Raw genomic sequence first — 27,820 nt, forward strand, 5'->3', positions numbered from 1 at the left:
CACGACGGGGTGCGCTCCTGTTGCTCGGTCCCTGCTCCTGCCCACCTAGCAGTTCAAAAGCACGTCAAAGTGCAAGTAGATAAATAGGTACTGCACCGGCGGGAATGTAAACGGCGTTTCCGTGCGCTGCTCTGGTTCACCAGAAGCGGCTTAGTCATGCCGGCCACATGACCCGGAAGCTGTACGCCGGCTCCCTCGGCCAATAAAGCGAGATAAGCGCTGCAACCCCAGAGTCGGTCACAACTGGACCTAATGGTCAGGGGTCCCTTTACCTTTACCTTTTACTGTATAGGTTAGTCGCTTTGCTTACAAGGTAACTCAAAGCAACCTGCCAGAAAACCAATTCAGAACAATAAAACATAGAAACACAATTCAAATAAAAGACTAAAACCACAGTCAAACTAAAAGAAAGGAATACAAGTCCTGCCCCACTATAAGAGGCCACAATACCCTTCCTATTAAGGGTTAAAGCCGGGGGGGGGGGGAGTATTTGCGCTGCATCTAAAACTGAATAATGATGGTGGCATGAAAAAAGTATTCCACAAGTTGTTCACTTCCTGGAACGGCATGGAAAGCAAAACAACGTTATCTGTCAAAATTTGCAGTTGTTTGAATTTTGGGAAGTTCTCCAACCAAATTACAAAAAAAGACAAATCTGTATGTAATAGTGGAAGAAATGCATTCTATCTGGAGAAATTTCTTGCAAAAAAGAAAAAGTGACTGGCAAGTATAAATGTATCTTTGGAAAAGGTTCATGCTAAGATGCTGATGAATTTTCATGAGGATTCCGCCCATCAGTGGTAGAAGAAGAGAAGAGTTTGGATTTGATATCCCGCTTTATCACTACCCTAAGGAGTCTCAAAGCGGCTAACATTCTCCTTTCCCTTCCTCCCTCACAACAAACACTCTGTGAGGTGAGTGGAGCTGAGAGACTTCAGAGAAGTGTGACTGGCCCAAGGTCACCCAGCAGCTGCAAGTGGAGGAGTGGGGAAGCGAACCTGGTTCACCAGATTACGAGTCTACTGCTCTTAACCGCTACACCACACTGGCTCTGTGGTAAACTGTTGCGGAAATGTGGAGAACTAAAATCAAGGTTGGAGCATGCAAGGGGAAGCGAAATTGACAGATTCAGCTCTTCTTGGGAGGTTGTTTCCCCTATTTCCCCCAGTGCCACAAGCCAGTAAAATAGACCACAGAATAAGAAAAAACACTTATGTGATGCATCACACATTCTCAGCTGTACTAATTACGAGGGGTTGATTATGCCGTAATGTGTAGTTCAGGCCAGTTCCTCTTGCTTGACCGTAGTTGACAGGAGTTGGGATGCAAAAAAAAACCCCCATACACAAATGAACAGCAATAGCCCCTTGAACATTTTGCTACCCGGAGCTCTTTGAAGGCAAGAATAGAATACAAGTGAATTTGAAACCAAACATTAATGCAGGATGGAAATCAAAAGATACCAGCTACATTATTCGATACCACATTGACAAAACTGGTACGCGCTGCTATCACAGGGAACGACTTAATGAACATTCCGAGTAGGATTTCTAATTGCAAAAGTCTCCAATTCTTTGTATGCTAATTCAGTATCTGAAGCAGCATCAAGGAAATGCGGCGCTTGTGACATTTTTTTTTATTCATTCCACATGGAAAAAAGCATGCAGTATTAATGTAAAACAGTACAGTATTCATGTAAAATGCTCAGTGCACATTTGGTAAACAAGGCATTAGCATACCAACCCATTTTTATGAACTACACAGTCACAAAACAACACGGTCTTGTACAACAGTGGCACTTTCTCATTTTGGAAAGTTGAAAGGAGTGTTTAATTAAAAGAAAAAGGAGAGCAAAGAAGCAAAAAGGACTGGGTTCTGTGTCTTCAGCAAAACAACATTATTTTTCCAAATGAAAACTGCCAAAGAAAGAGACTAACAGCTACATATTCAAAGCTACAGATTCAGCAAAGACTCATGCAGGTGCGAGCAAGCAAATGTTTTGCGGTGGAAGCCAGGTTCGGAGAGAAGCTAGGCTTTGTGATGATAGCTCCCGTCACATTTTTGCAGAAGAAAACGAGAAGCAACACAGCCACCCCACTGGTGTCAAACCCATATCATGATTTGTCTCCACGAGAAACTGCTTTGAAGATCTGTCAAGGCTCAGTAACTGGGCATTTAACAGCTCCTCACAGGACAGAGACCTCCTATAACCCAACGCTAGAGAAGCAAAAACAAACCCCGAGGTGCCTAAACCTGAAGACATCTATCAAGAGATAAACATTACGAAGATTTATTCTTCAAGAAAATGTACTCCAAAGCAGAGGGGGAAATAACCTGTGGGTCTACAGATGTTGCCAGACTCCCACCAGCCCAGCAGATTGTCAGGAATGGTGGGAATTGCAGTCTGGATGAATCTGGGAAGGCCACAGGATCCTCACCCCTGCACCAAAGGAATTTGACACTCCGTCGCTCAGTGTCAAAGTAGGACAGACTGAGGTCACTGGAGAACCCAAAAGGAATTTGCAAGGGATGGTGAAGGAACGAACATTTTCACATTGGCACTAAAGTATTGTGTTTAGGAAAACAAAACAAAAAAACCCACTGAAAGTCAAGAAGGGGAATCAGTTCTTGGTCGTTTTTGAGGGACTCGCGCTGGACAGGCTACTCTGGATTTTCCTTTTCGCCGATGCGTGGATACTTTTGGCTTTTCTGTCGGGTATGAAGGATGACGACCAAGGAGACTGGAGTTGGTTGTGGAGGGTCTGCAGCTCAGGCGCCACCTTATAGAAAGGGGACCCAAGTTTGTGCTCTTCAAATGACCCTCGAGAGTTGCTAAACAGAAAGCTTGGGGAAAGCTCTCGTTGGAATAGGAAACTCCGAGGTTTCGTTTCACTCGTTTCTGAAGTCCGGCCGGCAAATAACGGGAACGGCTCTGTCGTCTCTAACGCAGATGGAGAAAGGATGGAAAAGGTGGCAGACTTCCAGTCACTCCCCTCTTCCGAATTATCACCTGCAAGAGGACATTTCAGAGCGTTTTGCTCCTTCCTCTCCTTGGCAGTCTTATCCTTTTCATTGAGGAGGTCAGGACACTGCGTCGACTTGCATGAGTTATCCAGGTCAGAAGACGACTTGGAAGTGTAATAGGGGCTCTTGCTATTGTCCGACTCGGACATCATCGAATCCAGCTCGGAGATTTTATCAAGGTAGGCGGCATCCATAGACGCCTCGCTGGACGTCCTGGTTCGATTCATTTCCGAAGAGCGGACAGGATGCAGCTTTTTCGGGACGCTCGGGTTGTGCGTTTTGTCGCTGGATTTCGCCAAAGGCTCGCCAGAGTCGCCGGGAGCCGTGCTGGGCTCGGTGCCCTCAAAGTTCTCGTCATAGCGTGGCTCGCACCTGTTCCAAAACACCGGCTTGTCTGAAGCAAAACAGGCCGCCTTGGTCTCGCCGCCCTCGCAACTGCTGGCGCTATGTTCCGGAGAGTCTTTGTTCCCGTCATCCGACGCCTCACCGAAATCCTCAAACTCCAGTTTTCTCAGAAAGGTGGGCGTCGTTCTGGGATCCTCCTCTTTTGTGGCGGGGTCGTCTTTGTTGCCAGGAGTGTTCAGCTGCAGGCAACTGAGAGACAGAGGCGTGCAGGGATCCGGGAGTTCATAAAGCTCTTCTTTGTATGGCACACAGTCTTCTATTTTATCCCATGTTTGCTCCGAGCAGGTGTCCATTTCGGAGCCCCCTATATCCAAGAGGCCCTCCTGAGAGCCGGCGAAAACGTCCGTGCCGGACGAGCACTGAGCAACGGGCTCATCCGAACAGCCCCGGCCGGCTGAATTTAGGCACACGTCATTGCTGCTCCCTAACAGCCCACTACCCGCCGGCTGCTCGAGGTCATCCGGGCTGTGGCTAGCGCACAAGCAGCTCGGGTCTATGGGCTCTTCCGGGCTCTCCAGCAGCGCTATCTCGCTGGCTGCGCTCCTGCCACTCTCTTTGTCCTCCATGGGATCCGCCGCGTCGCTTTCCGGGCTTGTGCTTTTCCGTTGGCTGCTTTCCCTCTTCAGCCGAGCGACCTGAGCTTCCAGGTCTTCGATGTAGGCATCGCTTCTCTCCAAAGCTTTCTTCAGGCGGTTGGTTTCGCGCTCGCACTGTTCCAGCTTGGACTGAAGCACGGCGACGGTAAACCTTCCGAATCTGCAGGAAACCAAAATGTGAGGCGATAAAGAGGGTTAAAGGAAACAGAGAGTCAACCGACACCCCAATTCTTACCGTTTCACTTATTTATACAAGAAGCAACCCTCAACAATCCCATTTACCCTGCCATAGCTTTATGACAGAGGCAAGATCAACAAAACATGGTTCTATAGGCCTCCTAGAAGAAACCTGTGGCTTGAAAGTTAAAGGTAATTAAATATACAATTTGTTATATGCAAACAACTCATAGCTCTGACGAAGGTGGCTCAGAAGACAGACACATTTATGGAGTCAGGAAAAGTAAGAGGGACTCTGAGAAGGAAGGGAGAATGGCAGACATGGAATGGGAAGGGAGATGAGGAATCTGTGGTCTCTCCAGGCACTGCTGGGCTATTTATCTAACTATTGTAACTTGTGCTGAGTTTACATTTCATTTTAAAAAGGGGTTTCGTTTAAAGAAGGGACTAGCAAATCCCATAAATAATAACAATTACTTCAATTGGAAGCCAGCCAGAGTGGCTGGGGAAACTCAGCCAGATGGGTGGGGTATAAATATTATTATTATTATTATTATTATTATTATTATTATTATTATTATTCCTGCCCATCTTCCCAATAGATTCCCGGCCAACATACAACAAGCGATAAAACAATATCGTCATCAAAAGAATTCCAATACAGATTCTTTCCAAGGACTGGCTAGATGAGGAGGAATGTGGGGAGGCAACAGCCTAGGGAACCTCCCATGGAAATATCAGACTGGGAAAGCTCTGAGGCAGGAGAATGGTGCAGGAGAAAGTGCTCAATGGCTTCGGCCCTGTATATCTGAAGGAGCATCTCCACTTCCGTTGTTCAGATCCCTCTTCGAGGGCCTTCTGGCGGTTCCCTCACTGCAAGAAGTGAAGTTACAGGGAGCCAGGCAGAGGGCCTTCTCGGTAGCGGTGCCCGCCCTGTGGAATGCCCTCCCATCAGATGTCAAAGAGAAAAATAACTACCAAACTTTTAGAAGACATCTAAGGGCAGCCCTGTTTAGGGAAGCTTTTAATGTTTAATAGGTTATTGTATTTTAGTGTTTTGTTGGAAGCAGCCCAGAGTGGCTGGGGAAACCCAGCCAGATGGGCGGAGTATAAATAAATTATTATTATTATTATTATTATTATTATTATTATTATTATTATTATTATGGCCCTGGCAACACACACATGGTAAATCCTAGTTTCTTGACCCTTCTTTCCTCAATGTCAAGACCTCTGTAGCTTATTTTAACAGTAAACAGCTGAAGGATAAGAGTGCTGACCATCCCAATCACCCCTCCATCATCCAGCATAAAATTTGTCTGTGGAATGCCCTCCCATCAGATGTCAAGGAGATAAATAGCTATACAACTTTTAGAAGACATCTGAAGGCAGCCCTGTATTGGGAAGTTTCTAATGTCTGATGTTCTGCTTATGGTTTTCTATCTTTTGGAAGCCGCCCAAGAGTGGCTGGGCGAACCCAGTCAGATGGATGGGGTACAACTAAAATGATAGTGATACCAGCTCCTCCATACTTGAAAACTGTGCCCACACAAGGCTGGGTCATGCCCATGTCTTTAAAAGTCAGCAAAGCACCACTCTGCGACAAAACCTAGAACATGGCGATTATGCCCTAGTTAAGCCCCCAAATTCTACATCTATGATAAAAGGGAGCAGAGAATAGTTTAGAAAAAAGAGAGTCTACAGCTGAAAATTAAACCATTAGCAGCACTAAGGCAATAACAAGCAGAAGATTACCCTACCAGGGGCTGGACCTATCCATTCAACTCAAATATGCATGAAGAATTATCCCCTAAAACAATGGCAGAGATTTATGATAACATTTGAACAGCAGTCCACATCTTGAAATATTTACATTCAATCATTTTCTTACAGCTCAGCAGTGTTTTACAATATACATTTCATCCACAATGTCACCTTGTCAAATATAAAAATGCCAATATGAAATTCAGCAATTGTCACCATCCTTTAGAGGTTTTTTTTTTTTTTTTTTTTTTTTTAAGACTCATTTGGAGCCTTGCGATTATTTTCCTCTCTGATGTACAGCTTTCTCCTGGAACTTTTAAAAACATAAAATAAAAAATCTTTTGCAAAGCTGCTTGTTTCCTTGGAACTCCAAACCCGCACACTTCAAAAAAACCACAGCAGTCAGTTGAGCAGAGTGGTGCTTTTGATGAAGAGTTTGTGCTGACTCCCTAGATCATTTTGCTTCACAAGTTTTAGTTAGATTTCTGGGCCTAATTCGAAGTGCTGGGGCCTGCCTAAAATGGCTCGGTACCTAGATCTCTGAAGGATATGCCCTTTCTCCACCTGTAAACTCAGGCTTATCTACAGAGTTCCTCCTCCGGCTGCCCCAAGCCATCTGAAGTGAGGCACGTGGCAATTAGGAAGAGAGCCTTCTCAGTGGTATTAATATTATGCTATTATTATGTTATTGAATTTATATACTGCCCTATACCTGGAGGTCTCAGGGAGGTTCACAGAATAAATCAAAATATAAAACCACAAAATACACCATCAAAATAACAACAACAACCCAATAACACCCCCACTCGAAAAAGCCCCACATTTTAAAAGGGCATAGGATGGGCTGATAGCACCCCAGATGAAAAATATTCGCCCTGGGGAGGTTTGACTGGTTCATCATCATCATGATAATAATAAAAATAATAATTTATTTATACCCAACCATCTGGCTTCCCTAGCCACTCTGGGCGGCTCCCAAGAGAATTAAAAGAACAGTAAAACACCAGACATTAAAAACTTCCCTAAACAGGGCTGCCTTCAGATGTCTTCTAAAAGTCAGATGTTTATTTCCTTGACATCTGATGGGAGGGCATTCCACAGGACGGGCGCCACTACCGAGAAGGCCCTCTGCCTGGTTCATACTGAGAGCTGCTGCTCAAATTTCACCCGAAGCAAAATTGGGGGTAAGTCCATAAACAGAAGAGCTGATGAATTCTGAAGGATGTGGCTAGAGAAACTTAAAAGCATTCTGCTATTGCTGAAGTGCACACCTGACCAAGAGACTGAAGATGCAACATGAAGCACACCCACAGGTGCAAGAAATAACAAAAACTGATCAAAAATTAACTGTGTCAGGTGAACAGACTACAAGCTGAACTCTTCTTGCACAGATTTATAAATATATTTAACATTTGTTTTGGTGCTGCAGTTAACAAACGCTACTTTCAGTCACTGTATTTGCGGTTTTAATATTGCATATTGGATTTGTGTTTCTTTTCTAAGCCTTGTTGAGTATTCATTTGAACTGAAGAGCTGGGTAGAAGTATAAGACACAGACACACACACACACACACACACACACACACACAAATGTATCGGTTATAATATTTGCGCTGGGCAAAGTTCTTCCTGGTTTCTCTCTGTCTCTCATGCCTTGTTACACTGCTGTTTCTATGAGGATATACGCTCGGTATTTATTACCCCTGCTATGCAAAAATCTCCAAATGAATCTGAACTTCAATGTCTAAAATCCTTGGTAGAGGACAAGGATCCTGAGATCACGTTAAGGGTAACCAAATTCTGTGTGATTGCCATAAAACTTAGGGAACAAGCTGTGCAATCATAATGATTAAGGCCTTAAATGATAAGGTTATATGTTAGTGACTAAGTTTTACTTTATATATTTTTAAACTGTTGCTATATCTGTATCGTCCGTGTTATACCTAATTGCAAATTCAAATATATCCCTATCGTGTTTTATGACTTCCTTGATATTGTATGTGGGCTGGAACTGGTCTGTGACTGAAATAATAAAATTCATTCATTCCTGGTTTCTCAAGATGTCTGAATTTAGGCAGCGGGGGGGGGGTGCCCACTTTTACTCGCCATTTAAATTTTTGCTATTTTCCCATTTATAAGCCGCCCTGAAAGTATTTGCCGTCAAATGTCAGTGACTCGTGTGCAAAGCCAAACCTCACCTTAGCTCAGCATGGCAGCAAAAAGGACCTTAGTAAAGGTAAAGGGACCCCTGACCATTAGGTCTAGTCGTGACCGACTCTGGGGTTGCGGTGCTCATCTCGCTTTATTGGCCGAGGGAGCCAGCGTACAGCTTCCGGGTCATGTGGCCAGCAGGACTAAGCCACTTCTGGCGAACCAGAGCAGCACACGGAAATGCCGTTTACCTTCCCACCGGAGCGGTGCCTATTTATCTACTTGCACTTTGACATGATTCTGAACTGCTAGGTTAGCAGGAGCAGGGACCGAGCAACGGGAGCTCACCCTGTTGCGGGGATTCGAACCCCTGACCTTCTGATCGGCAAGTCCTAGGCTCTATGGTTTAACCCGCGTCCCCAAAAGGACCTTAAGGAAGAACAAACCGGCTGTGGACTCTTCTCTGGGATCTCCTACCTTCACATGGTCTCAGTAAACCATGGTTTGGCTTGCAGCAGTGGTTTTTAACCAGTGCGCCGTGACACCCTGGGGTGCCTTGAATGGTGGTCAGGAGTGCCGTGGGCAACACTGGACTCTGTCCCTTTTTCCTCCCCTCCCTCCTCTGATGTCCTCTTGCATCTCTGCCTCCCAAAGGCTTGCAGAGCTGTTTGTTGCAGCAGCCCTTGCTACAAGGTCCGCAGGTGAATGGTTGCTCTGGTGCTGGTCAGGTGGTGCTGGCTGCCAGGAGCTGAAGCAGCTTTGGAGTAGGCAAGCAAGCAGGCGAGGGAGCCCAGCCAGCCAGTCCACCAGCCCTTGCTGTTTGGAATGGATAGACAAGTGGGAGGTTGGGCAGACAGGCAATGTGCTGGCCTTTTTTGTGCTTCCTGTGTGCAAGGCCTGTCTAGGAGCTGAGTGTCTGGTGCTTCATGGCCTTCCCGCCATGCAGGCCTGCTGCTGCCTCCCAAGGTGAGTAAGATGGCCTCACATTCACCTCTGGCCAGTCTCCATCAGGCTGCTAAGGCTGGGGGCATCATCTTCCCAGGCCCCTATGGGGCAATGTGAGGAGGCACTTCTTTTGGGGGTGGCTGCTCAAAGACCATGGGCCATGCTGCCTGGAGGACTCTCAAGGTGAGGGGAGAGAAGAAGTGGCTGAGGGAACACTCCACAAGCGAGAGTGTTTGAAAAGGGATGAGGAGCTGCCATAACTGGGCTCCTGAGCCCCACGGGGGTGCCAAAAAAAGAACATAGTTGGTCAAGGGAGCCGTGGACTCAGAAAGGTTGAAAATCTTGGTACAGTGGTACCTCAGGTTAAGTACTTAATTCGTTCCGGAGGTCTGTTCTTAACCTGAAACTGCTCTTAACCTGAAGCACCACTTTAGCTAATGGGGCCTCCCACTGCCGCCATGCCACCAGAGCACGATTTCTGTTCTCATTCTGAAGCAAAGTTCTTCACCCGAGGTACTATTTCTGGGTTAGCGGAGTCTGTAACCTGAAGCGTATGTAACCTGAAGCATATGTAACCTGAGGTACCACTGTATTATGCAAACCAGTTGCACGTTCAAAATGGCTGCCGAGCGAGCTCTGTTTCTGTTTCAAGCAGAAGCACTTGGGAGAAGTTGGAAATTCTCTTGGGGCCTTCTTGTCATCCTTCTAAGCAGAGCGGGGAAATGCAATGAAATGCAAGTTTCAGAGGGGGGCACCCTCTCCCTGCTTTCCAATGCGCAAAAAGTGCTGTTGGACTCTGCCAACAGAGGCCGAGGCAGCCTTTGAACCCAGCCTCCGCTGTTCAAATTCCAACAATACTTGTCTCCCACTGGAAGCCAGGGAGCATGTCGCTTTCCCTTCAGGATGGTCACCATCTATCTTCAGTAGCAGCCCCCTTGGAAGGGGCTGCAAGACAAGATTCATGGTGAGAAGACGCGGGGGCCTGTTAGCAAGCTGCCATTTACTTTGAGATCCAGCCGTAGTTGCCGTGGAAGAGAGAGACTTGTCTGTGCAAAATATGCACAGTTCACTTATATGCAGATCTAGCAGAAAAGTCCAATGGAAGAAATGTGTAAGATGTTTATTTAATGCAACCTGCATTAGAGGCAACCTCTAATTTGCTTACCAAGAGAAAGCATTGTACTCTCAAGCGCAGGTTCTCTTAAGAAGTGTCTCTGGACCTCAGAAAGACCACCATTCTAGCAGCCATAAGGGACACATGGAGAAGTACAGACTGAGCAGGGCTACATCAGCACATTAACTAACCCACCAGTCTATTTCTAGTGCATTTAACACAGGAAGGAAGTTAGGTAGGAATGTATCTCATGTCCGACCCAACATTGTGGTTTGCACACATCAGACAGCCAAGATGAGATGACCGCCCTCTCTCTCAAAGGATCATAGAACTGTAGAGTCAGAAAGGACTCTACAAGGCAGGAATCTTTTGTCCAATGTGGGGCTCAAACCCACAACCCCGAGGTTGAGAGTCTCCTGCTCTACCAACTGAGCTCTCCCAGTCTCACCAAGTTCTTTGAAGTGATGAGTCTTTTAACATAGCAGATCAGGAGTGGGGAACACCAAGTTCTCCAGTTGTTGGGACTCCAACTGTCATCACCTCCAACCACCATGGCCAATGGTTAGTGATAGGAGCTGTTCACCACACTCTTTAAATTCAACAAAGGAAGAAGAAGAACTAAACATTGGAAGAGGCTGGTGGGCCTTGGTAGGTCCCGACGGGAATTTCCAAGGGTGCCACTGTGCCCACAGGTGCCATGTTGGGGACCCCGGGTTCCAAAACTTGTTGTATGAGTGCTGGGGGAAATGGACGATGGCCACAAAACTACTGGAGGAGTCATTGTGGAAAAGGTGGACAATGCTATGATCTGTTTTAACCAATGTTTTGAGAAGAGGGAACAATATGGCTTTCTAAAGTTCTCTAAGTAACCTTGAGAGCAACCAGGAGTAGGCTCTCTGAGGCCAACCTGGAAACCCTACTGGTTGGTGGAGGAAGAATGGATGGTACCCTTCAGATGTTGTTGAACTATAGCTCTCATCATCTCTGATCATCTCCCATGGCTGGGGCTGATGGGAATTGAAGTCCATCAACATCTTGAGGGTACCATGTTGGCTATCCCTGCTCTACCCTTTGCCTGTCCATTAATTTACTTCCACAGATCCCCTTGCCGCCCATGGCATCCAAGCATCTGAATACAAGGCTGTAGTTAGCAGTACCGTTGTCATGAAGGAATGGGGAATCATTTTTACCTGCTGTTGATTTGATTGTCCTGTTTTTGCATCTCAACCCTTGGACCTTCGGGCTGCAGGGTGGACTACAAACACTTTCAACAAAACCAATAAATTTCCACCTGAATACCTGTGGTGCAAGTTGTTTTGAGGACTCATAAATAAATCTATTTTTTTATTGTTATTCTATAGAACAGCACAGGGGGTTGTGGTGGTGGTTGGGCGGGGGAGGGGAAGTAGGAAACAGGCAAATATCAAGCAGTTTTTGTAATATCGTTGTAGGTGGTTTTGAAACAAATCTAATATAAATCACCATGCATTCAGACAGAGACGGCATGTAGTATCTAAGTCTGAAGGAAGACAAGCCGTTCAGAATTCCTATTTAATCTCCACACACACACATACACACACACAAAACAAAGACAAAGCTCTCCACCAGCCCAGTCTGCATTCCTGCAACGGCGGTTATGGTCCTCCAGTAGCTGCGTATGATCGTATGAATAATGCACGACAGGTTTTAAAATATTTACATACTTCTGGGGCGATCGGCTTCCAACCTCAGCCTTTAGCCGCAAGTTCTCCCTCACAAGGCCACTGTTTTCGAGCCTCAGCTTCTTATTTACCTATATGGAAATAAATAGGATTATAAGCACGCAGGAAAAAAACAAACCCCAAACAAACTCACTCGTAATGTTTATAAGACTTTAAAGGAGGGGAAGCATATTTAGACAGGAGCAACAGTTAACTCCGCTCCCTCTTCTCTGAGACCCTCGACAGAGACACCACTTAAAAATTACCCTGGGAAATGGCTTGCAAAAACTGGAGAGAGAACAGGCATTTTTAATTTATATTCCCAAAATACACCGCAAGGCTTCTACCCAGGGAAATAAACAGAGCCATGTTAGTTCAGCCTGACAGTCATTAAGGGGGTGGTGGTGGGGAGCTCCTAATGGCAATTCCATGTTCCCCCCCTCCTTCTCCTCCACATGACTAAATACTTTAAATGCATTAACATTACAATGTGCAGGTATCAGCAAAATGAGTGTTGAACAGCTTCCCGACTCTCCCAAACCGAGTTAAGATTGTCAAGCGGCTTTTTCCCCTTATAGGAAAAAATAAAAAGAGAGGCACAGAAACACACACTCTAGAGAACAAAATCCGCGATGACAACTTATTTGCCAGGCCCCATTGGTGTCGCTTGCAGAATGCTGCTATTAATAAGCCTCAGGATTTAAAGCCCCTCTTGTCACCGCGAACGGAATCAAGTGTCTCGTTTTCCGTTAAGGGCAAGGAAGCCACAGGCGCACACGTTCGCACACTTGCAACAAAGGAAAGATCAGAAATTCAGTTGCGCACCAGGGCTGCAGCCCACAGGCCAACTTTTGACCCATATCCCTGTTTCCTCCAAACCACACCTACTTGCCCCGTGCTTGACAGTGGGGAATTCGGCAGCACAGCCGATACCTGCAAAAAACAGGGGCTGAAGTCATGGCTCTACCAGCTGATGGGCTGTTAGTTCAAGCCTGCAGGATCCTGCAGCTGACAACCAACTCAAAGCCGCTCTGCCAACCGAGACTTGGCGCTCCAGAAACGCAGACACGGGGCTTGCAAAGCGTCTTTGTGCTGCGTTTCCGACAGACCAGTTCACTGTCAGCGGCTGCACATTGGTCTTTCGCGGGCAGGCGGAGAAACCCCCCTGCCCATCATTTGGCATCCAGGTGACGGGCAAACAGGTTGCCCTGCCTGTCAGAGTCAGCCCATCGGGGTGGGCGTAGATAAGGATTGGACCTTCAAGGTCAGACAAATTGCACTTAGGCAAAACTGGAAGTGTCCTAACTCTTCCTTCTGACCATGCAAGAGGAAAGTTGTGTGAGCACACCATGAGACAGAGGCTCCCTACAGCTTGTTTACATTATGCTAAACCAGGATAGGGATGCTGTGGCTCTTTGGCACTGAGCAAATGTCATGGAGGTGTGGACAATCTGGAGAGAGAAAAAGTGGAGTGGGGAAGCCAAAATAGGTGGAGCGAAGGCAAAGGGGTCAAAGCTATCAGGAGGGACTGTTACAAGATTGTGGGTCCTAAATGAAGGGAACATGCATGTGCCACCCTGTAATAATAATAATAATAATAATAATAATAATAATAATAATAATAATTTATTACTTATACCCCGCCCATCTGGTTGGGTTTCCCCAGCCACTCTGGGCAGCTCCTAACAGAATATTAAAAATATGAAAAAACATCAAACATTAGAAACTTCCCTAAACAGTGCTGCCTTCAGATGTCTTCTAAATGTCTGATAGTTGTTTATTTCCTTGACATCTGAAGAGAGGGCATTCCAGAGGGCAGGTGCCACTACTGAGAAGGCCCTCTGCCTGGTTCCCTGTAACCTCATTTCTCGCAGTGAGGGAACCGCCAGAAGGCCCTTGGCGCTGGACCTCAGTGTCCGGGCAGAACGATGGGGGTGGAGACACTCCTTCAGGTATACTGGGCCGAGGCCTTTTAGGGCTTTAAAGGTCAACACCAACACTTTGAATTGTGCTCAGAAACATACTGGGAGCCAATGTAGGTCTTTCAGGACCGGTGTTATATGATCTCGACGGCCATGAAGGGAACATTCAGGCGCCATTCTGTTAATTACAGGCAGCCTCCGTTTTAGTCATGGCCGATATGTGAGCAATCGCACAAAGCGCCGAGCCCAAAAGTGACCTGGAAACGTCATAAAAGAGCGGAATGGGGGATAGGGTATTTCAATCGCCACGATTTCACTCAAGTGCACAATCCCCACATGGATCAGGGCTTGCCCAATGCCATTAAATGACGGTGTGTCAAAAATGAAGACAGCACATGAACCTCACACAACCACGTTCTTGGTTTCATGGAATATTGGACAATGGCCAATTAACAGGAAGTCCACTGACCCAGTGCCTCAACCCTATTTCTCTTCTCAACGCACCTAGGAAATTACACAAGAGGTCACACCGCCCGTTATCCCTGCCCATTCAATATCGTCAGATTTCGCACTCATTACCTCCGTTAGCGCTCCCATGTCCTCCTTCACTTTTTCATACATATCATTAGCTGCCTGAAGCTTCTGTGTCCATACTGCCAAAGTCTCCGGATCAACCTTGTGCCCGTCCTCCGAGAGTCCTGGACTCGCCCGGGTTTTATCAGACACGTCTAGCGTCTCGGGGTGCAGGACAGATTTGAGCTGCGCCTCCAGGCTGAGCTTGCTCCCTTTCAGCTCCTCCACTTCCTTCTGCAGAGATTCTATTTCATCCTTCCGAGTGAGGCAAACCCACGGCCGATTGGGGGGCAGAAGAAACACGTTTTTGCAGGAGGCAGGAAAAGGAGAGGGGAAAACAACAACAAAAACAGCTAAGTTTCTTTGTTATACTGCTCAATTCTCCTGAAGGTTACAGAAAATGAGCTAGCTTTGAACCTGTCATCAAAGAGTACAGTGGTACCTCTGGTTACGGACTTAATTTGTCCCGGAGGTCCGTTATTAACCTGAAACCGTTCTTAACCTGAGGTACCACTTTAGCTAGTGGGGCCTCCCACTGCCACCGGTGCACGATTTCTGTTCTCATCCTGAGGTAAAGTTCTTAACCCGAGGTACTACTTCCGGGTTAGCGGAGTCTTTAACCTGAAGCATTTGTAACCCGAGGTACCACTGTACATGTATATGCAGGGTGAGTCTTTTAAAACAGGCCCTGTGGAACATGTGTACTCTGTATCCATGGGGTCCCTTTTAAATGACTCACCCCATATGTGTGTGCATGAGAGAGAGAGAAAGCGATCTTATAGTACTGGATCAGACCAAAGGCTGATCTCATACAGCATCTTTTTCTCAGCAGAGCCTAGGCAGATGCACAATTCAAAGTGTTGGTGCAGACCTTTAAAGCCCTAAATGGCCTTATCCCAGTATACCTGGAGCATCTCCACCCCCATCATTCAGCCTGGACACTGAGATCCAGGACTGAGGGCCTTCTGGCGGTTCCCTCACTACGAGAAGTGAGGTTACAGAGAACCAGGCAGAGGGCCTTCTCGGTAGTGGCACCCACCCTGTGGAACGCCCCCCATCAGATGTCAAGGAAATCAACAACCATCCGACTTTTAGAAGACATGTGAAGGCAGCCCAATTTAGGGAAGTTTTTAATGTTTGAGGTTTTATCGTGTTTTTAATATTGTGTTAGGAGCCGCCCAGAGTGGCTGAGGAAACCCAGCCAGATGGGCAGGGTATAATTAATAAATTATTATTCTTATAATTATTATTTTAGCCAGATCTGTATGGAACAGCACCTTGGAACACAAAGCAGTTTCAAAATATGGGCTTCCATCCAGTGTACACCTTAAGCTCCTCAATATAAAGGCTGGGTTTCTAACACTGGACCTGAGAACCCACTGATTCGCCAGGGCTTACAAAGCCCTGGGAACATCCACAAAGACCCTCCTGCAAAGCCTTGCGGAGTACTTTGCTTTTAGCTGAGCCAGGTCATTACCTGCCCCACACTTCACAGGTGTAGGGCAGGTGGGTGTGGCTTGGCCAAAATGGCCTTGCGGACCTAATAAGGTCCATAGGTTGTTGGTTCCCCATCCCTAATGTGTCCCAAGGCAGTTGGCTCCATACAAACCAGAACCTCATAAACCGCCCCTCCTGACATGGTCTTACCTCATATTCTTTGTGCATTAGCTCCAGCCTCGTTTTGCGGAGCTGTTTCCTGACCGTCGGGCTGAACACAGGGTTGCTTTCACTTGTCCCTCCTGCAGCAACACAACAAGCAAGGCACCGTTCAGCGCTCAGCTTTCTTCTAAACATCTGCAGCCCCTCCAGATGCCTCCAGACTACAACATCCCTGCCTCAACATCTGGAGGGGCAGCAAGTTTGCACACTTCGTTTTGAAGTTTAAATATAATTTATTTTAAGATTACGATTCACAAAGGCTTTCATATCCTAAGGTGACTCTCCTCCTGACAAACGCCCTGATCGGCAAGTCCTAGGCTCTGTGGGTTAAACCTGACAACAACCCTGCGAGGTAGGCTAAGTAGGAAAAAAAAAAAGTAACTGGCCCAAGGTCAAGCAGTAAACTTCACGGCTTGAGCGGAGATTTGAATTCAGTTTTCCCAGGCCAACATTTTGCTTCCGTGTTGCCGACTTTGGGGGCACATTATTTGCAAACTGGGGAAACTTTCCCTGGCACAAACAACAAACTCAGCACATGTTGAATCTATTCTATTGGCTACAACAGAATGCTTCTTTCAAGCCTCATTTCAGAAGGGGAAGGGACCCTGCGGGTGCCAGGAATGGTCTTGGCACGTGCCCCTGTGGGTGCTGCGTTGGTGACACCTGCTCTAACCACTACACCCCACTGCAGCGCACTGGCTGGAGAATCAAGGCTATGGCTGGGAACACCTGGGTTTGCTGATAACCTGTCCCATCCACACTACCACAGCCAAATCTGTTTCTCGGAGATGTTGGGAAAACAAAATGGGGTAGTGAAATGGACGCCACCTTTGCGAAAAGGGCAGAATAAAAATACAGGAGCTGGTTGCGAGCCTCAGCAGAAACAGTGCAGCTGGATGCTGCAAAGGCTCCGTGCCATTCAGAGGATAAAAAGATTCTGCATGCATTTGATGGGAGGGCGAAAGGATGCCTTACCTAAGACCTCTTTGCAAGGATTGTCAGTGGTGATGGGGATCCTACAAGCAGGACACTGACTGTTGTTCTTCAGCCACACTTCGATACAAATGGAGCAGAAGACATGGTTGTTGGCACAGATGACCGGATGACGGACCTTGCAACGGAGAGGGTATAAGAATTAAAAAGGTATTCTAGCAGCAATTACTCTTCTCCCTTTTTGGCTTGGAACACACATAAAAATCATGCAAGGAACATAGAATCTTAGAGTCAGAAGGAACCCAAGTGTAATAATAAAATAATAATAAAAATAATGTATAACCAGAGCATGCACCACTCTGGCGAGGCAGTCCGTGGGCAGGTAGGGTCTCAGCCTGTGTACCAGATGGAGCTGGTAGACAGCTGCCCTGGACACAGATTTGACCTGTGCCTCCATGGACAGCTGTGAGTCCAAAATGACTCCCAGGCTGTGCACCTGGTCCTTCAGGGGCACAGTTACCCCATTCAGGACCAGGGAGTCCTCCACACCTGCCCACCTCCTGTCCCCCAAAATCAGTACTTCTGTCTTGTCAGGATTCAACCTCAATCTGTTAGCCGCCATCCATCCTCCAACCGCCTCCAGACACTCACATGCAATGCTGGAATCTCAGATAAAGCATCCCTGACAGTTGGCCATCCAAACTCTGCTTAAAAACCTCCAAGGAAGGAGAGTCCACAACGTCCCGAGAGAGACCGTTCTACCATCAAACAGCTCTGTCAGAAAGCTTTTTCTGTCTGTTTAGTCAAAATCTCCTTTCTTGCAACTGGAAGCCATTGGTTCGAGTCCTGCCCTCCCGAGCAGGAGAAAACAAGCATGCTCCCTCTTCCATGTGACAGCCCTTAAGATATTTGAAGATGGCTATCCTGTCTCCTCTCAGTCTCCTCTTTCCCAGGCTAAACATATCAAGCTCCTTCAACCGTTCCTCACAGAGCTTAGTTTCCAGACCCTTGATCATCTTGGTTGCCCTCCTCTGCACACGATCCAGCTCAGGCTTCCTCAACCTTGGCCCTCCAGATGTTTTTGGCCTACAACTCCCATGATCCCTAGGTAGCAGGACCAGTGGTCAGGGAGGATGGGAATTGTAGTCTCAAAAACATCTGGAGGGCCGAGGTTAAGGAAGCCTGTTCCAATTGTCAACATCCTTCTTAAATTGTGATGCCCAAAAATGGACACAGTATTCCAGGTGTGGTCTGATTAAGGCAGAATAAGGGTAAAGATAAAGGGACCCCTGACCATTAGGTCCAGTCGCGGACGACTCTGGGGTTGCGATGCTCATCTCGCTTTACTGGCCGAGGGAGCTGGCGTACAGCTTCCGGGTCATGTGGCCAGCATGACTAAGCCGCTTCTGGCAAACCAGAGCAGTGCATGGAAACGCCGTTTACCTTCCCGCTGGAGTGGTACCTATTTATCTACTTGCACTTCGATGTGCTTTCGAACTGCTAGGTTGGCAGGAGCAGGGACCGAGCAACGGGAGCTCACCCCATTGCAGGGATTCGAACTGCCAACCTTCTGATCGGCAAGCCCTAGGCTCTGTGGTTTAGACCACAGAGCCACCCGCAAATAGAATAGAATGGTACTATTACTTTCCTTGATCTGGACACGATACTTCTGTTGAGGCAGCCTAGAATAGCGGTAGGTTTTTTTCCCCTGCTGCATCACACTGTTGACTCATGTTAAGCTTGTGGTCCACCAAGACCCCTAGATCCTTCTCACATGTACTACTAGTAAGCCAGCAAGCAGCAATGCCACCAAAGCAGAGAGGGAGAGAGAAAGAAAGAAAATACATGGGTAAGGAAGGGGTAAACAGAGCAGAATGTAAAAAGTGAGGGGAGAGACTTCATCAGGCAAGGCTTCTTTCACCTGCCTTCCCCCACCCTCCAGTCTCTGCTTCTCAATTTGTATTGTATTATTTTATGCACTGTGGCTTGCTGTTGTTTTCTTGATTGTAGTTTAGAAATTATTTATTGTAATTGTTAAGAGTGGATTTCTGTTTAATTTTTGTATGCTGATATTTAATATTATTCTATATTATTCTAATGGATTGTTGAATGTTACTTTATTTGGAAAGGTTGTTTATTTTAAGGTTATGTTTTATTATCACTTTTTTATACTGCATTAGATTTGCACTATATTGCATTAGATTTTTTATATTGCATTAGATTATAAGGTGTACATTCTTTGTTTCTTCAGCTTGTAAACTGCCTTGGGTATTGTAAGATAGAAAGATGGTATTACAAATTTAAAAAGTGATGAAAAGTGAAAGTGATATCAGGTCCAGGCAGCTAGAATATTATATGCACAGAAATGGAAAGAAGAGGAGTGGCAGCTTTTGAAAGTAATGGACTATGCAGAAATGGCAAAGATGACAGCGAAATTAAGAGATCAAAATGATGAACTTTTCGTAGAAGAATGGACGCTCTTTGTGGACTTTATGTCAAATGAAATCGTGAGATAAAAGCAGCAGAAGAAAAAGGAAAAAGTAATTGTAATAGAGAAGCTTTCTGTAACATATAAATATATATAATGCAGTAGAAAGGGTTTGAGTAAAAACCCTGTGGAGGTGAGAGTAGGAAGTCAATTTACGAAACAATATAATTATTAGATTTTGTGAAAATGTTTGAAAAAAGTAACAAAAAAATATAGATATTGCTTGCTAGACTTTTAGAAGATTGCCCCTGACTGCTTCTGGTCCAACGTAACTCAAGTTTCCAGGATTTCCGCCTTCCCGGTTTTACACCACACTGAGAACTAGAAACTTTAGAAAATAAAAAGGAAGTCCAGACTGTCCAAAGCCCAAGTTCTGCACAGTGTTTCTTTTGCACAGAACCCCAGGACAAAAGACCCAAGAGATGCGATGATAAGTGAACTCGAAACGGAGTTTAGACTTGCTGAAGAATCTGCAGCACAAAAAACTCCGCCAGTTTGCCATTTCCCTGCGGACAAAAATTAGTCAAGCTACCACGGAAGGGCAAGAGGTTTTCTCCACCCTGCTGAGATTTTCTAAGCACTGATAACCATCCAATATAATATGTTCTATTGTACAGAAGGCAGAAGTAAAGAGCTGCTATGCCACAGAGAATTGGGGCTTTAAGTATTTGTATCTTAACAAGATGCTTATATATTTTCCTAAAGGAGCACAAACGGTTTTAGAAAAATAAGTTTCTGAAAGGCATTACTAATAAGATCTCCCTTTAATTTAAAATTCTGCTTGGAGTCCAACCCTGGGATTCAATAATCAACTATAAACAGAGAAATTCTGCATTTCATAATGCTACTTCGCCCACTGCGAAAACTTCTTTAGAGACCAAAACAAATGTTACTTTTGCTCCCAAATGCCTTTCATATATTTGTGCTTCTAAACTCTGCTCTACTTCCAGAGATATGAGACACAGGATAAAATAAAAGAAAAAGCCTAATTTCTCAAGCATTGTGGTACAAAATCCTAGGCAAACAAACCTAAGTCTACAATGCCTTGCAACGTGTGGGGTGTCTCAGGCTCAGGGGCCAAATACAGTGGTACCTCAGGTTACATACGCTTCAGGTTACATACGCTTCAGGTTACAGACTCCGCTAACCCAGAAATATTACCTTGAGTTAAGAACTTTGCTTCAGGATGAGAACAGAAATTGTGCTCTGGCGGCGCGGCAGCAGCAGGAGGCCCCATTAGCTAAAGTGGTGCTTCAGGTTAAGAACAGTTTCAGGTTAAGTACGGACCTCCGGAACGAATTAAGTACCGGTACTTAACCTGAGGTACCACTGTATAGCCATCCAGGGCTCTCTATCTGCCCTCTGAACTCTCCTCATACCATACCAGCTGGTTTTCCATGCGCTTGTCAAGTGCCTTTGTCCCGAACAGCGTTTCCCAAACTTGGATCTCCAGCTGTTTTTGGACTACAATTCCCATCATCCCAGACCACCGGTCCCGCTAGCTAGGGACGATGGGAGTTGTAGTCCAAAAACAGCTAGAGCCCCAAGTTTGGGAAACCCTGGTCTAGAATGCCTTTGGACTGCTACAAGCCTGGGTGGAGAAATGGGTGCCAAAAAAACCTCAGACAAGTCAGAAACCTTTTGTACGACCAATAGCGGGTGGCATGGCAGAGATGCTCAACTGTCCTCCTGACAGCTGAATGGCTGCTGCTTACTGGGAAGGGGGAGGTAGACAGGAGGGTGTCGCAGTGCAAACACATGGCTAGATATGCCATTGTTTCAATTACACACAGAGTTTGTTTCAGAAGGAGGGTATCAGGGCTAGGGAGCTGTCCAAAGGTTTTGAGGAAAATATGAGTTTTAAGGTGGGGCCAGCAACCAAACGCTGCTGTTTGATGTGTTCCTGTTAAGTGCAACAGCTAACCAGTCGTGCCCTCTCAAAGTACACTCTGTTCCAGCCCTCTTCCAGGATACTCTATTCCACTCCTGCTCCCCCATGTTTTTCTGTTTTATTCCTCGCCCAGGCAATTGGCATTTCCTGTCCACTGAGCATGCTCAGTTCTCATTCGGCTTTTTCTGGGGTTGCTATCTATTACATTTTTTTAAATGCAGGTACTTCTGCAAACCTTGGAGGTGGTGCCATTTTGGCTACAAAAAGACCTATGCCAGGAGAACATGTAAACAGAAGATATAGGGAACCTCTGGGTCTCCAGAAGTCACTAGGCCACAACCCCCACTATCTCTAACCAGTGGCCATGCCAGTTGGGTATGATGGAGTCCAGCAAGATCTGGAAGGTCAAAGGTTGGTCACCTCTGGTACACAGGATTCAAACTTGTGGGGTGGAGTGGGGGGCACACAAAAATCACACAGGCGAGTTTTGTCTATTTATTCTTGGGAGTCCATTTCCCAAACAAAGCATCATTTGCTGCTTGCAAAACACTAGCTAGTGAAGAACAAAGGATGCTGATCAGGTCAACCCGAAAACCACTCTTTGGCCTCAAGCACCCAGGTGGCCTACAATTAAAATACAACAATATACATCAATAAAAGCCAGTCAAATTACAGCCAGCCAATCCAGAAGCTTGTACCAATGAAAGTCTTCATCTGGTCCAGGAAAATAAGTTGAAACAGATGCACTTCTCTGGAGAGGGCATTCCAAAAACCTTCTCTCTGATGGGCAGGAAAGCGTTCAGTTTCAACCTACTGTCCCAACCTGCCTGGAGCTGATGGGAGTTTTAGCCCAAAATATCTGGAGGGACCAGGTTAGTGAAGGATGCTCTACCAAGTCCTAGTCTTAATGTCCTCTCTGCTTCAGGTGAAAATGCCTGCAGACAGCAAATAAAGGCACAGTAAAAAGCAGAGACATCACCGTGCCAACAAAGGTCCATATAGTTAAAGCTATGGTTTTCCCAGTAGTGATGTATGGAAGTGAGAGCTGGACCATAAAGAAGGCTGATCGCCAAAGAATTGATGCTTTTGAATTATGGTGCTGGAGGAGACTCTTGAGAGTCTCGTGGACTGCAAGAAGATCAAACCTATCCATTCTGAAGGAAATCAGCCCTGAGTGCTCACTGGAAGGACAGATGGTGAAGCTGAGGCTCCAATACTTTGGCCACCTCATGAGAAGAGAAGACTCCCTGGAAAAGACCCTGATGTTGGGAAAGATGGAGGGCACAAGGAGAAGGGGACAACAGAGGACGAGATGGTTGGATAGTGTTCTCGAAGCTACCAGCATGAGTTTGACCAAACTGTGGGAGGCAGTGGAAGACAGGAGTGCCTGGCTTGCTCTGGTCCATGGGGTCACGAAGAGTCGGACCTGACTAAACGACTAAACAGCAACAACAACAAATGATTTGAGGCCTGGCTAGTGCCTGAATCCTTACCTTGATTCAGTGAACAAAGCTATGTCAGAGGTTCAAGCAATCCATCAAATAGATCCCCCTAGAGTTTCAAAGTGACTCAACGTTTAGAAGATATATAAACACAACTGACAACACCATTCAAATGTAGAATGGAAGATTTCAGCAGTTTCATAATTAAGAATGCATTGCTTTTAATACAAGCAGATCAATCCACTATAGCTTTACCAGATTACTGAAGACCAATTTATCAGTGGGCCTACTTGTTTATTCTGAGGTTATTTTGGTTCTACCGAAGCAGGGAAAAATATTTAATGGTGGCTTTTCCGTCTAAAAACAATAATCATTATAAAAGATTTATAGTCCATAAGGACTCAACCTCTACTCATGTTTCTATATCAGCAATTTTAAAAATCAGAATGTTCTCATATTGGTGTATGGCTTTTATTCGGGTATGTTTCTAAGTTTTTAACATGTTTATAAAGCATTCTGTTTTATTTTTTTAAAAAGGAAGAGCAGCTATTACACTTATTTACATGCCACTCTTTGTTTCTGACAGCAGCCCGGCAGGATGACCGACTATAATAAGCATCTTGATATTTTATGAGTTGGTATTCACCTGAAAGGCATCAGAGGAATCACAGAATTGTAGTGTTGGAAGGGACCCTGAGGATCATCTAGTCCAACCCCCTGCAAGGCAGGAATATGCAGCTATCCCATACAGGGATCGAACCTGCAACCCTGGTGTTGTCAGGACCATGCTCTAACCAACTGAGCTACCCAGTTGGTTATCAATCCCTATTGCCCCAAAAGCATAGCACTGCACTATCCTGCCAAATAAGATACTCCACTAGCAAACTTGTATATGGCCCCTACACTCAACAGGTGGTACCACACTTCCAAAAGATAAAGAAGCTATTGCATTGCACTGGAAAGAACATTACCAGCATCTCCTTAACCACAACACCCCCGTAGCTGCCGAGGTCCTCTCACGAATCCCGTAAAAACAAATTAGAGATGAGCTTGCAGCATCTCCAAATCTGGGAGAGTTGTGCACAACTATTAACCAAATGAAAATCAACAAAGCCAGTAGACCTGACGGGTTACTTGCTGAAGTCTTCAAAGTGGGTGGAATTCAACAACTTCACAAGCTCATCGAGAAAATCTGAGAGAGGAGATCTCAGCAGACTTTAGGGATGCCAAAATTGCCAAACGTTTTAAAAAAGGTAATAGAACGGATAGCAAAAACTATCAAGGCATCTCTTTATTGGTCTGAAAAATTCTTGCAAGGATCTTAGCAAACCATTTCCTAACTATAGCCAAGGCTACCCTTCCTGAATCCCAAAATGGTTTTCAACCTTCTAGGGGGACAATAGACATGATTTTCACTGCTCAGCAGCTTCAAGAAAAATGCAGAGAGCAAAACCAACCCCTGTATATGGTGTTTATTGACCTCACTAAGGGCTTCAACACTGTAAATCATAATGCCCTGTGAACTGTTTTTCTGAAAATTGGCTGCCCAGATAAATTTGTGAACATTCTTCGGCGCCTCTGTGATAATATGACAGTAACAATTGCAGATAACAATGGCTCTCAAAGTGAACCATTCACAGTGGGATCAGGTGTTAAACAGGGATGTATTATCGCCCCAACTCTATTTATTATTTATTTTCATTGCCATGATCCTACACATTGTCGAAGGGAAACTCCCCACCAGGGTAGAAACCATATATCGAACAGATATAAAGCTCTTTAACTTGAGTAGGCTGAAAGCAAAGAGTAAGGTTACCATAACTTCCGTCATAGAGCTTCAGTATGCTGATGACAACGTAGTGCGTGCACACTCAGAGGATGGCCTCCAAAGCATCCTAAACATATTTGCAGAAGCTTATGAAAAGCTTGGCCTTTCACTCAACATCCCAAAAACCAGGGTGCTGCACCAACAAGCACAAAACAACCCCTCTGCAGTGCCACAAATTCAACTCAATGGTGTAACATTGGAAAGTGTCAATCACTTCTCCTACCTGTGCAGTTATCTTTCCACAAGGGCCAACAATGATGCCGAAATCCAGCATCACTTGAGCTCTATGAGTGCAGCTTTCTCCCGATTGAAGTGCGGAGGTTTTGAGGACCGGGGCATTCGCAGGGAAAGCAAAATGATTGTTTACAAAGCTATTGCACTACTAACCTTACTGTATGCTTGTGAAACTTATAAATGCCATCTCCAACTCCTTGAAAGATTCCATCAAAAAAAAATTGCATATCACTTGGGAAGACAGGTCTCCGAAAAAAATTGCATAACACTTGGGAAGACAGGTGAACTAATGTCAGTTTACTGGAAGAAGCAAAGATCACCAGTGTTGAAGCAATGATTCTTCAACATCAACTTTGTTGGACTGGTCATGTTGTGCAGATGCCTGATTATCGTCTTCCAAAGCAACGACTCTATTCCAAACTTAAAAATGGAAAACGTAATGCTGGTGGTCAACAAAAGAGGTTTAAAGACTCTCTCAAGGCAAATCTTAAAAAATCAAGTATAATCACTGACCACTGGGAAACACTGGCCTGCGAGTGCTCCAATTGGAGAACAGCCTTTGCCAAAGGTGTCATGGACTTTGAAGATGTTTGAACTCAGGACGAAAGGGAGAAATGTGCTAAGATGAAGGCAAACACTCACCATGATCAACTCACACCCAGAAACCTATGTCCCCGCTGTGTAAGGATGTGTGGATCCAGAATTGGCCTCCACAGTCACTTATGGACACATCATTAAAATCGTGTTCATGGAAGACAATCTTACTCAGCTACGAGTGATCGCCAAAGAAGAAGACACCCCTCTCTCCATGAGAAAAGCCACCACCAGATCTGAAAGAGGGGAAACGTTTTCCAACAAGCTCCATCATACTCACGGCCACAAACTTTCCATTGTGTATACAGAGCCTGCTCAAAACAGGCTTGCAGGTCTATTCGGTGAACACAATTTCCCATAAGTATTGGGAGGGAGGAAAAGAAGACAACAGACCACAGAGTGGTTGTAAATAAGATCTGGAATCATAGCTCAGGATCATTTCTTGCAGTGCTAGTCAACATTTTCTCAGCATACATGCCATGAACGAAGGTAGAAAGCAAGAGGGGGGAAAACAAACAAACTCCAGCTGAACTCCTATAACATTATTGGTTGTGGAGAGCTTAGTGAAGCAAGCAGGGTTGTCCTTAAACGAGGGGGGCGGGGGGAGTCTCTCTGGCCTAGGCTTCTACTCCAAATTATTTGGCCTACCTTGTTACTAGCAGGTTCTCAGCCTGCAGAAACCCAGATTGAAAAGCTCGTCTCTCAAAACCACTGACAAGGCATCGACTCTGATCCAAGCAATTTCCAATCACTCTAAAATACTAATTTTAAAAAGCCCCGAAACAAACGAGGAGGAAGGGGGAAGTCTTCGTTTCGCCCCCACCCCCCGGCCGACCCTTCATCACAGGAGCTTCCCTTCATTTTGCAAAAAGCGAACGCGTCCTCATTTCAGTACTGTACAGCCCAGTAAGTCTTGAAAAGCGGAAGCGAATCTTTCCGACACGGCAATGGTCCAGCTAAGGCCTCCCTTCCTCCTCCTGGCTCTTAAAAGCAGCCACACACACGAGGTTCCGGTGAACTGCAGGGATAAATCTGGGAACCGGGGAACAATCGGCTACGTGTCAGAGGGAAACGCGACAGCTTTTTGGGGGAGAAGAGAGAGGAAATCCTCCTTGGAATCCATTCTCGCTCTCCTCCCTGGCAAGGCATGGCTTTCTCCCGAGGACCACGCACGCTTCAAAGTGTCCCTTCTTTGGGGTGGGGTGGGGGGCGGTTGCATCTCGAACGCAAGGTGCCGTTACCTTTCCCAGGCAAATGTGGCAAGTGATGGGCAGCGTGAGAGAAAGTGTTACATTCTGAACGTTCTGAGCCATTGTGACGTTTCGAATCCCGCGAGCGTGGAAGTTCCAATCCACAGGCGGCGGCGACCGCGGCGGCGGCGAAGGAAGACTCGCTCTCTTCAACTCTCACGCTGTTAGGGCTCCCAGTACGGAAAGCCAGCTAGGCCAATCTTCCTCGCGTTGACGCGGACGCTTTTTAAGACTTCTCATCGGAAGAGGGGGAGGAGAGGAGGGAGGGGCCGAGAAATCTGAGCACGTAGAGCGTGAAAAACGCGAGTTTGTTGCCGGGTTTGTCCTCTCTTGCCTTGCCTTGGCAGACACGGATGTGCGCACACGTATCTATTTCGAATGTGTAAGAATTTCAGTCGGAATTGGTGCAACAGACCCAGGCTTACCAAAGCCTCTCCCCTTGTGTCCTTACAATAACCCTATGAGATAATTGAGGTTGAGTGTGCGACCGGCTCAATGTCAGGGACATTAAAGCAAGCAAACAAACAAACTCTTAACCCAAATGATTTAAACCACACTGCACTTTCTCCAATTAATCCTCGAAGAGATACAAAAGCCACGCTGAATTCATACGCTGGCTTTTTTCCAGCAGTGCAAGCGGTTCTTGCTTGTGTATAGTGTACCTGAGTTGCTGTGAATCCCACCTTGTTTCTCCTTGAAACCATATCGAATCACAGTCAGAAGAATTTGCATCAGCCACTAGCCATAGCAATAAGATAAAATACAATGTATTGAAGACACAGGTAAAAACAATACAAAATACATTCTAGAGGTTTCCGTCAATAATCAAATAATAGAACTTATTATAAGTGCCCCTGCTAATTTTTTATTTTGCTGTCACCAGGTTATCTTCATCTGTTAGAAGAAAACAACACAGTAGCAATGGTCGTGAGAGCTGGTATGGATAGTAGTAGAGGGGGAATAACCTCAAATCTTTATAAAGAGTGAAAGCTGGCAGCACATGAGCTACTGATTCAATACTGCCATCTCCACATGGACATAAGCGTTTTTCCAGCGGGATTTTTTGAAATCAGCCCTCAAGTTACAGCTGAAGGCAGTATATTTAATCTTGCAAAAGTGAAAGCGCACCT

At 45.8% G+C, this 27,820-nt stretch overlaps 1 protein-coding gene across 2 annotated transcripts; it reads right to left on the bottom strand.

Moving 5' to 3' along the window:
* Positions 1 to 1,613: 1,613 nt before the first annotated feature.
* On the bottom strand, positions 1,614 to 26,866 carry OBI1 (ORC ubiquitin ligase 1). Of its 2 annotated transcripts, none has more exons than XM_081858117.1 (6): positions 26,682 to 26,866; positions 17,006 to 17,141; positions 16,019 to 16,110; positions 14,378 to 14,626; positions 11,880 to 11,968; positions 1,614 to 4,185 (listed from the first exon to the last, which is right to left on the bottom strand). In XM_081858117.1, the coding sequence occupies exons 1-6, from the start codon at positions 26,751 to 26,753 to the stop codon at positions 2,622 to 2,624; spliced, it is 2,202 nt and encodes a 733-aa protein (XP_081714243.1). In that variant the 5' UTR covers positions 26,754 to 26,866; the 3' UTR covers positions 1,614 to 2,621. The 2 variants fall into 2 exon arrangements, with proteins under 2 accessions (XP_081714243.1, XP_081714244.1); XM_081858118.1 differs by lacking the exon at positions 26,682 to 26,866 and adding an exon at positions 26,089 to 26,503.
* Between the last annotated feature and the right edge of the window lie 954 nt (positions 26,867 to 27,820).

This window comes from Podarcis erhardii (genome assembly GCF_964252035.2).
Source record: "Podarcis erhardii genome assembly, chromosome: 4".
NCBI lineage: Eukaryota > Metazoa > Chordata > Lepidosauria > Squamata > Lacertidae > Podarcis > Podarcis erhardii.

What these genes read in the sequence shown, in the direction of transcription:
- OBI1 (XM_081858117.1), bottom strand. Translation starts at nt 26,753, where the DNA reads ATGGCTCAGAACGTTCAGAATGTAACACTTTCTCTCACGCTGCCCATC. An exon ending in TAATGCACAAAGAATATGAG is followed by an intron (nt 14,627 to 16,018) that starts GTAAGACCATGT and finishes CTCACTCGGAAG; the next exon opens with GATGAAATAGAATCTCTGCA. An exon ending in ACATGGGAGCGCTAACGGAG is followed by an intron (nt 11,969 to 14,377) that starts GTAATGAGTGCG and finishes ATTTCCATATAG; the next exon opens with GTAAATAAGAAGCTGAGGCT.